The sequence below is a fragment of the Varanus komodoensis genome, unplaced genomic scaffold (genome assembly GCF_004798865.1).
Source record: "Varanus komodoensis strain SLA01 unplaced genomic scaffold, ASM479886v1 scaffold91, whole genome shotgun sequence".
NCBI lineage: Eukaryota > Metazoa > Chordata > Lepidosauria > Squamata > Varanidae > Varanus > Varanus komodoensis.
The window spans coordinates 681581-690994 of record NW_025336610.1 but is presented as its reverse complement, the minus strand read 5'-3'; the positions used below and the strand labels follow the sequence as shown (position 1 = coordinate 690994).

Below are 9414 nucleotides of genomic sequence, written 5' to 3'. Positions count from 1 at the left end.
AAGGATTGAGGCCTTTGAATTGTGGTGCTGGTGGAGACTCCTGCGAGTCCCTTGGACCACAAGGCGATCAAACCGGTCAGTCCTAGAGGAGATCAACCCTGACTGCTCTTTAGAAGGCCAGGTCCTGAAGATGAAGCTCAAATACTTTGGCCACCTAATGAGAAGGAAGGACTCCCTGGAGAAGAGCCTCATGCTGGGAACAATTGAGGGCAAAAGGAGGAGGGGACGGCAGAGGATGAGGTGGCTGGATGGGGTCACTGGGGCGGTGGGTGTGGGCTTGGGTGGACTCCGGGGATGGTGGAGGACAGGAAGGCCTGGAGGGACGTTGTCCACAGGATTGCGATGGGCCGGGCACGACTTCGTGACTAACAGCACTGCAGTCCAAGTACATTTGAAATGCCCCCGTCAGTCTCTCTTCATACACACCCTGTATCACTGTCGGGACCCACCACTGCAGACTTCCCAAAACTGTGGGAAGGACTACAGCTCCCATCTCCCTTGGATGGGAATGATGGGGGTTGTAGTCCAGGGCATCAGAGTGGTGCCAGGTCACGGAAAGCTACCATACTGAATCCCAAAACACCAGTGGAGAAGCAGCGCTGCCATCCAGACTCTCCCCCGCACCCCGGCCTGTGGCACGCCAGGGGCTAAGAGGCTGTCCAGGCACCGCAGGATTTCCCTGCTCTCTGCTCAGCTGGCCCCAGGGCACCGCGGGGAGGAGAGCAGAGTCCCTTTGGGCACAGCACGAGGAGACCCTCCTGCTCAAGACTCCCCGCCCCCCAGGGGCTTCTGTGTTGCGGCCAGTGGAGGCAGAGTCCGTCTGGCACCACCTGCTGGCCTTCTCAGCAGCCTGCATTGCGCAGCAAAAGCCACCGGGAATGGGTGGCCGCCCTCTGGGGGCCAGGCGGCTGGATCGGCACCTCCTGTTCAAAGCGCCGCTTGCCCATCACCTCCCTGAATTCCATCATCCTGCAAGACACTCGGAGTGTTGGGCCCGGCCTGCCTTGGGGCTACTGGGGCTCCCTGGATGACCCCTCCCACTTTCCCCAGCGACTGACTTTGGCCCTTGGGCAGAAAGACTCTTGCAGTCTTTAACACTCCCGCTTGGAGAGAGGAAAGGAAATGAAGGACGGAGGAACTGGGACCCAGCCTTTTATTCTTTCATCCATTATGTGGCACAGAGGACCAGCCGCTCCCCCCATCACGCCCCCCCCCGCCCAGCAGAGTTTGACAGTGGCGGAAAAGAAGGGGTCAGAGTGGGGACCCCCCGCAGTGAGTTGAGTGCTGGAGGGAGGGGTCCCCACGCAGCAACCAGCTAGGGCTCATCTCTGAAAACTAGGGCGTTCCCCCCCATGACGGAGGGGGCAGAAAACCTGTGGTAAAAACTTTGGCAGCAGCATTGCAAGGTCAAAGTCTCAGCAGCAGAAAGCCAGCCCAGCCATGCGACGCTCACGGCCGGAGCAGGAGTGCAGGCAGCAGCAGGGCCGGCAGCAGGGGCGACGGGGAGGCGGCAGAGGGGCCCCCACCCCCGGCGTAGTAGCGCGCCACCCGGTCGTTGGGGTTGCCTCGCCTGGCGTCGAACCACATCTGGATGCAGCGCCCGCTGTCCTTGGTCAGCGTGGTGTGTTTGTAGGAGTTGCTCCAGATCTTCTCGCACAGGTCCTTGGGCGTCGGGAAGACCCGCTTCATGGACTGGCACGTGGAGCCTTTGGGGCACCGGTTCTGGCCTGGGCCGGAGAAGGAACCGCCCGTCAGAGGCCGGGCCGGGCCGGGCCGGGCCGGGCCCCCCACCGGGAGCGGCTCGGCCACCGCCGCTGCGAGGCGAGGGGGCGCCACCGCCGTGCTCCGGACCCGCACGGACCAGGCTCCCCCTTGCGGCCCTGGAAGCGGAGCCGTGACCGCCTCCGGGAGCCGGCGGGAAGAGCATCTCTGGCGCCTGCGCAAGCTTTGCCATGTGCGCCTCAGAGCGGCAGTGAGCAGGGCTGCGGCGGCAGTCCCCCGAGGCCCCACCGTGAACGCACACCCTCCGCCGCGTCCTGGCTGTGCCAGGGGCTTCGGGCGGAAAGCGGCATGATGCAGAAGAAATGTGGCGAGGGCCCCTGGCCTTGTTTTAATGCCCCGGAGGGCTGGGTCTGTGTCCGGGGTGGGGGCGTGTTGCCCACAGGCCCCTCTAAGGCCCAGTAAGTTCCCGAGCAAAAGATCTGGTGCAGGGACACTCGGCGGGCTGGTGTAACCGCCTGCCCTCCCCGCAGCCAGGCGGCTCCGTCTCCCTGCGCGGGTTTGCTCAGTGCACCAGTCTGTCGGGAGCCTGCCACTGCCAGGGGCCGCTGGGGCTGGGCACGTCGTGCAGACCTGGCCCACAGGAGGGCAAGGGCTGAACACAAGCCCCTTCGGCAGCCCCGTTGGCATTTCGGGTGTGAGCTCTGCGTCGTGAGCCGAGCATGCAAGATCCCCGAACCAAAGCAGGCCGTGCGGGCTTCTCGGGCAGGGCAGGGCAGTCCCGTCCCGGGTGGGTCACCTCAGCCACCTTTGCTCAGCTCTGCTCTCGGAGAGCCTTTTGCTCTCAGCCCGAGCACCCGACCACCTCCCGGGCAGCCCGCGGATCCCCATGGATCTCTGCCCACTCCGCCTCGCTGCCCGGCGGATGGGCCGGCGGCAGGGGACGAACAGCCCACACCGTAAGCATTGCTGGGAAGGCTGAGCTGGGCTCGCTCTCCCTCCGTGACCCCCGTGGAGACTGCGGAGGTGGGCAGAAGGGATTGTGTGCGCAGGCTCAAGACAGAAAGGGGATGTGGCTGCATGCGCTCCCGGGACCCCTTGCAAAGGGCTCAGCGGAGCTACGGCCGCCCTGACCCCGGGAGGCGGCCCACCCGCTTCAGGGGCAGCTCTGGGGTCTCCTGTGCGCCGGATGCTGGCCGCGTCAGGACCGCTGCGCAGAGGGAGGGAGGGAGGGAGTGGCGCCGCGCAACTGACCTGAGCTCCAGTCCCAGCCCTTGTGCCAGTTCGACTTGCAGGTCATGTCGTCCTGGCAGTCCGCCCACCAGGCCTCGCAGTCCTCGATGCACAGCGGCACATACAAGATCCTCTCCTTGCGCCAGCTCTGGTCCACCTGCGGGCGAGGGCAGATGCCGGGGGGCGGGCGCATGGGTGGGCGGCGGGGGAAGGGGCCCCCTCCACCCCGGGGTGGGCTGCGCCCCACGGCGGCAACGCCCTTCCGGCGGCTCCTCTTTCCCGACGGAGCCCAGGAACGAAGGCAAGCGTGGCCCGGGACCGCCGGGTCTCACGGGCGCCTGGAGGCAGCCGCGCCCGTCGGCTGTCCCTCCCGGCAGCCTCGCCTTGGAGGCGGCTCTGCAGCCCCCGTGACTGCTGCCCGCTTCGGACGGCTGCTGCTGGGAAGGCCCCCGCAGAGCCAGGAGTGCCCCGAGCTGCACTCTGGTGGGCGCCAGGCTGGGGAACGCACTTCCAAGGTCGAACGAACCATTTGCTGGCCGCTCCTGCGCGTGCTGGGGCAGAAAGCAGCGCGGCACAGCTGGCGGAGCAGGTGCTGGCGCTGCAGGGCAGCCGCCATGTCAGCGTGTGCGGGGCGACGCTCCGAGCGCGCGGAAAGGCAGGCAGGCGCTGCATGTTCTGCTGGGATCGCTTGGCCTGCAGCAGAACCGTTCTCAGCTTCCTCCATATCCTGCCTTCTTCCCATCAGGTTTTAATTAACCATTTACAGATCTGGGCTTGTCCGAGAAAGACAAGGATGAGGCTTGGCTGAGGCAGAGCAGCCGGCCTGCAGGGGGCCTCCTCCCACTGGCATGCTTGCTGGGAACCCTGGGAGCCGCAGTCAGGTGCGTTTGGGGACCACTGGGGTGACAACGGCTGGGCTAGCTCTGCCCCCATCCCAGGCCCGTCGTGCGGACAGGGGTCCTCCGGGAGCCTTCCTCCACGGACTCGTCATCAAACCGTCTCCCCACCCGGGATCCGGAGAGGCCGGGCCCCCGGAGGCCAGTCGGCCCTGCCCGGTTCCCCAGCAGGGCCCCGCTGCCCACCTTCTTGATCCACGGCCCCAGGTTGGGCGAGCATTCGTACAGGCAGGTGTCCTGGATGAAGTGGCGCTTGCACTTCTCCGACATGGTGCCGCAGTGGTTCCAGTTGAAGTTGTACAGGTAGGACACGTCCTGGTGGGCCGCGTGGCTGGTGTTGGCGGTGCAGCAGGCATTGGTCTTCCATGGGGTGCACTGTGGCGGGGGGGGGACGCGCATGAGGGACGGCACACGCCCCGGCAACGGGCCCGCTAGGGTGGCCTGCCGCCGGTGTGCTGGGCTGGGAGGCTGCCATTGCACCCCCACGGATCTGGGGGCACCGGGCTGGGGAAGGCTGCCTCGCCACAGGCCCCCCAGGCTGTGCCGCAGCTTGCCAGGCCCTGCAGCGGAACAGCCCCGTCCCGCCCCCCACGGACACTTTCCTGGCCCAGCCGCCCCGCTCCCTCTCTGTTCCCTGCGGAGGCTGCCAAAGCCGCTTCGTCAGCCCTAAGCTCTTGCCGTTTGAGCCGAGCCCACCTCCTCCGCCAAGTGTCCAGCTGGCAGTTTCTCAAGAGCCGCTTCTGAGCCGCCTGCCCCAGCCGCCGACCCCCAGGAAACAGGCTGCCGCTCCTCTGGAGGCAGAGAGCCGGAGGGCGCTGTGCCAGGAGCAACCTCCGGCCCCCCTGGCCACGCACAAGGACCTGTCTCCATGCGGCCACGGGGCCTTCCTTCGCAGCGGCTTTGGCCCCCGGCCCCCCCAGCTCGCCTGCTGGCGAGAGGCTTGGGAAAGGTGCGCCAGAACCAGCCACGCCGTGGGCGGCACCTTCGAGCCGCAGCGGGCGAGGGGCACCGAGGAACAGAGCTGCCACGCCGGGGTGCCACTTTGGGGGCGGCCAAGCCCTGGCAACGCCCCGCGCCTCCCCCTCGCCCCCCCTCCCCTCCCCTCCCGCGGGGAGGCTGCTTCGAGCGGGGAGCTGCCGCTCTCTCCCGGGGCTATGCTGAAGCAGGCGGGTGCCAAGCGACCACCGTGGCCCCCTCTGCCCCGCCTCCCCTCGCGCACGGCAGCAAAGGCACTGCTTTCAACTGCATTAATTAACGTGCAATTGCTTGCATATACCCTGTCTTCCTGTGATTATCTGTAACTTTTAAGCTGTACTGTCACTGTCACTGTGAGAGCCACCCAGAGTGCATAATGCTAACAGGGTGGCGATTGCATAACTTGATGTATTTCTCTCTCACATCTGTAGGCCGTCCCATAGCCTATTGAACTCTTCAATTAAATACATATCTGTCCTTTGGAACTTTTCACAGGCCTGCAGTTCAGCTGAGAATGGTGAACTGAGCCACTTGGCACACTTGTTAAAACTCACGGCCGCTGAGGTCAGCAGGAGGCGGCAAAGGGCCGTCGGCCTCGCTTGTTGATGAACTCCAGGCAACGTGATGTTTTGCGTTCTGACTTACTAAAGGCTCCTTTTTCCATCCCGCTTGGGGAACGGCCTGTTCCAGTCTAAGAGCGACTCCCAGCAGCAAAGACCTCCTACCTTCGCCCCACTGAAGCGCTTAGCGGTAGAGGCGTTTTAATAACGAAAGCAGAACAGAACCTGACGATGCTCCCTTGGCGGGAACGTTTAAGGACTGCCTCTCAGCCGCTTCTATCAGGAAAAAACCTGCCTTAGCATCCCAGAACAGTGGAGCTGGAGGGAGCCAAGGCGCCCAGCCAGGCCGTCTTATGCCCAGAGAGTCTCACTGGCCGTCCGCTTAAATCTGATTTATCAGAAACAGGAGGAGCAAAGATCTCCAGGTTTCCTGACCTCAGCGGAGCTGCCTGCAACACGCAGCTGCTGCCGCCGCCCCCATGTGAAGAAGCGGCGCTTGGCCTTCCCCAAGCGGGCGCCCTCGGATGCGCTAGCCACAACTCCCATCACATCCGGCCAGCTTGGGCACTTGGAGTGGGGGTGATGGGAGCTGTAGTGCAACACATCTGGGGGTGCCACGTTGGGGGGAAGTGGCTAAACCTTCCTTGCTGCCCCACACGCTGGGAAAGGGGGACCGAGCGGGGCGCGTGGGGCCAGTCCTCTGCCTTGCGGAGGCAGCACTGGGGGGCTGGCCCTGTCGCCCAGCGGCCTGCAGCTCCCCCTTCTGCGGATGGACAGGGGCAGCCTCCAGCAGGCAGGCGCTGTCCCAACCGTGCTCGGGGGTGGGGGGGTGGGGGCGTGCCTTGCAGATGCACTTCCGTCGCTTCCCCCAAAGCAGCCCATAAGCCGCACTGGGGCATCGGTACATAGAAACAGAGCGAGTCAGAAGGGGTCCCCTGGGCCATCTAGTCTGACCTCCGGCTCCAGCCGGCTCTGCTCATGACATGCCCACCATGTGGACGTCCAGCCTGTCCTTGAACACCCGCACCGATGGGGCCTCAACCACCTCCCGTGGAAGCCCATTCCACACCCTCGGGGTCCTGACTGTCAGGAAGTGCTTCCTGGCATCCAAATTGAATCTTGGCTCCCTGAGCATTGCTCCATTGGAGCACTTCCTGCCTTCCTCTGCAGGAGAGAACAGGTCTCTACCCACCTCCGTGTGACACCCCCTCACATACCTGTAAGTTGCCAACAGATCCCCTCTGAGTCTCCTCTTCTCCAGGCTAAAAAGACCCAGTTCCCTCAGCCTTGCCTCATACAGCATCCCCTGCAAACTAGCCACCAACCGTGTGGCCCTTCGCTGCACTGGCTCCAACCTGGCTATATCCTTTCTGTAATGAGGGGCCCAAAACTGAACACATTACTCCAGCTGTGGGCGCACCAGAGTCGTGTAGAGTGGCAGTAATACCTCTCTCGCTCTAGAAGCCACGCTTCTGGCTATGCAACCAAGGGTGGCGTTCACCCTCTTGACCACCGCGTCACACAGCTGACTCATGTTCAGCCTGCAGTCAACCAGCACCCCGAGGCCCCTTTCACAAGTGCTGCTCTCCAGCCACTTGTCACCTAACCTGTACTTATGACACCCATTCCTATGCCCCAAGTGCAAGACCTTGCACTTATCTGCATTGAACGCCATCCTGTTGTCTCCTGCCCACTTCCATAGTCTGTCCAGATCCTTTTGGATCTGGAGTACCTGCTCCTCAGTTATGGTCACTGCTCCAGTTTTAGTATCATCTGCAAATTTGATCAGCAGACTGTTCACCCCTTCTTCCATGTGGTTGATGAAAAGATTAAACAGGATCGGCCCCAGGACAGAGCCCTGGGGGACCCCGCTTGTCACTGGCCGCCATCCCGATGATTCCCCGCTAATGGTTATCTTCTGCTTTTGGTCAGTCAACCATGCCCTAATCCACCAGAAAGTGCTTTGGTGTATCCCAAAACTCCTCATTTTCTCCACCAGGATATCATGGGGCACTTTGTCAAAAGCCTTGCTGAAATCCAGGTAACCCACATCCACTGCATCCCCTCCATCCAGCCACCTCAAAACCTTGTCATGGAATTCCACCAGGTTTGTCTGGCAGGACCTGTTTTTGGGGAAGCCGTGTTGTGTGGCCGCCAGCCTCCCTCCCCTATCTAGCATCACTAGATCTCTCTCTCTATTATGAGCCTTTCCATTGTTTTTCCTACAATGGACATAAGGCTAACAGGTCTGTAATTCCCCATGTCCCTTCTACTACCCTTTTTGAAAATTGGGACCACTGATGCCACCCTCCAGTCCTCTGAAACTTCACCCGTTCTCCACGAGGTCTCAAAAATGGAGGCCAGCGGGCGTGAGAGAGCCCCTGCCAACTCTCTAAGTACTCTCGGGTGTAACCGTCAGGGCCTGGCGCCTTTGTAATGTCCAATGCCCTGAGGAGCCCCTCGACTTCTAGGGGGGTGACTCTAATCTGTGCCCCTAAGTCCCCAGCCTCATCTCATCTCCTATGCGGATCCCTCCCCCCGTCCTGCTTTGGGGAGAACACAGAGGCAAAATAGTCATTTAGCATCTGTGCCTGTTCCCTCATATCAGTCACTAGATCTCCCTCCTCCTTATTTAGTGATCCCACCGCTTGTCTCCCCTTCCTCTTCCTATTTACATGCTGAAAGAAGCCCTTTTTGTTGCTCTTGATATTCTTGGCAAGTCTCAGCTCGTCATCCGCCTTAGCCTTGTGTAGAATCCTTCTGCAACGGGCCTCCTCCTCCTGGTACACCCTTTTGTCTATTTGCCCCAGTACCCGTTTCCTACGGAGGCTCCTCTAGTGTCTAGTCCCTCTAACCAGCTCCTTTCGCATCCATGGCGGCCTCTCCTCCACCTCCCCACCTTACTGACTAGAGGTATCGTCAAGGCTTGCGCCTCCAAAACCTCCCTTTTGAGTGCCATCCACCCCTCCTCAACTCCCTTGCCTTCCAGTAACCCATCCCAGGAGACCTTCCCCAGCCTGGCCTTCCAAAGTCCCAGCTTCTAGTGCTCGACCTGCTGCCCGTCCGCAGTCCCCTGATCTCCAAGCAAAGGATGGAGTGATCACTCGCATCCAGAGCTCCCCTAATCTGTACTTCATCTATCAGCTCCTCCCTATTGGTCAAGACCAAGTCAAGGATGTCCCCCCCCCCACCCCGTCGCCTCTCGGTACCTGTTGGTGCAGGTTGTCCTCCGGCCCAGGCTGTATCTTGTGATGCTTGGCATCCATGCAGACGTTCAGCTTGGACTCCTTGGCAGCCACGGCCGCCAAGGCCAGCAGCAGCCCCACCAGCGTCCGGCGTCCAGCCATCTCCCTGCAGCCGGCAAAAAGGGAAGCCAGAGATTGGGGGGGCCTCCCAAGCCATGAGGCATCCTGCCAAAGCGGGTTCTCACACCCGCACCCCTCCTTCTGGGGGTGTCCCGGGGTACCTAGACGCAGTGACTTAGGACAGGTGTGTGCACGCGCACGGGTGCGTGCGAGTCTAAATGCGATGGGCGCAAGTGGGTATGTGTGGAGGGCACCGTTTGTGCGCAGTCGCCTTGGCCTTGCGAGGAGCTGCTGGACAGCGCTAGAATCCCCCCTCCAACCCTCGCCCAAGGGGCGCCGTCCGGCCCGAGGCGCGTGCACTCGGCGCCAGGCTCACCGGCAAGGGCAGGCTCCGGGGGCGGGGCGCCTCAGCCCCTCCGTCTCGCTCGCCCAGGCAAGCGACGCGACGCGACGCGCCACCCCCGGTGTCTGCCCAGCTGGAAGCGGGCCTCCGAGTTCCCGCCGGCGGGAAACCGCCCAGGGCGCGGCGGACCATCCCGAGCGCGCCGGAGACGCTGCGTCCCGCGGGCGGGCGGGCAAGCCCGGAGGCGGCCCCGTCCCCCGCCGGGGTCCGCCACGCAGCGGCGAGCGCGCCCCCTCGCTCCGGCCCGGACGCCCCGCGGCTCCGCTCGCCGAGGGAGAGCAGCGCGCCACGCGCGCGGGCCCGGCGCATGCGGGACCCGGCCG

At 63.2% G+C, this 9414-nt stretch overlaps 1 protein-coding gene across 2 annotated transcripts in view; it reads right to left on the bottom strand.

Moving 5' to 3' along the window:
* Positions 1-1154: 1154 nt before the first annotated feature.
* Positions 1155-9414, bottom strand: part of LOC123017305 (folate receptor alpha-like) — a 15571-nt gene continuing 7311 nt past the window's right edge. Inside the window, exons 1-5 of one of the 2 annotated variants that reach the window (XM_044418576.1) lie at positions 9065-9174; positions 8593-8734; positions 4035-4223; positions 2974-3109; positions 1155-1727 (exon numbers count right to left, since the gene is read on the bottom strand). In XM_044418576.1, coding sequence (XP_044274511.1) covers positions 1450-1727; positions 2974-3109; positions 4035-4223; positions 8593-8730 — 741 coding nt within the window. In that variant the 5' untranslated portion in view covers positions 8731-8734; positions 9065-9174 and the 3' untranslated portion in view covers positions 1155-1449. Of the gene's footprint in view, positions 1728-2973; positions 3110-4034; positions 4224-8592; positions 8735-9064; positions 9175-9414 lie in introns of those variants that run through there. The other variant, XM_044418575.1, reaches the window with a different exon arrangement.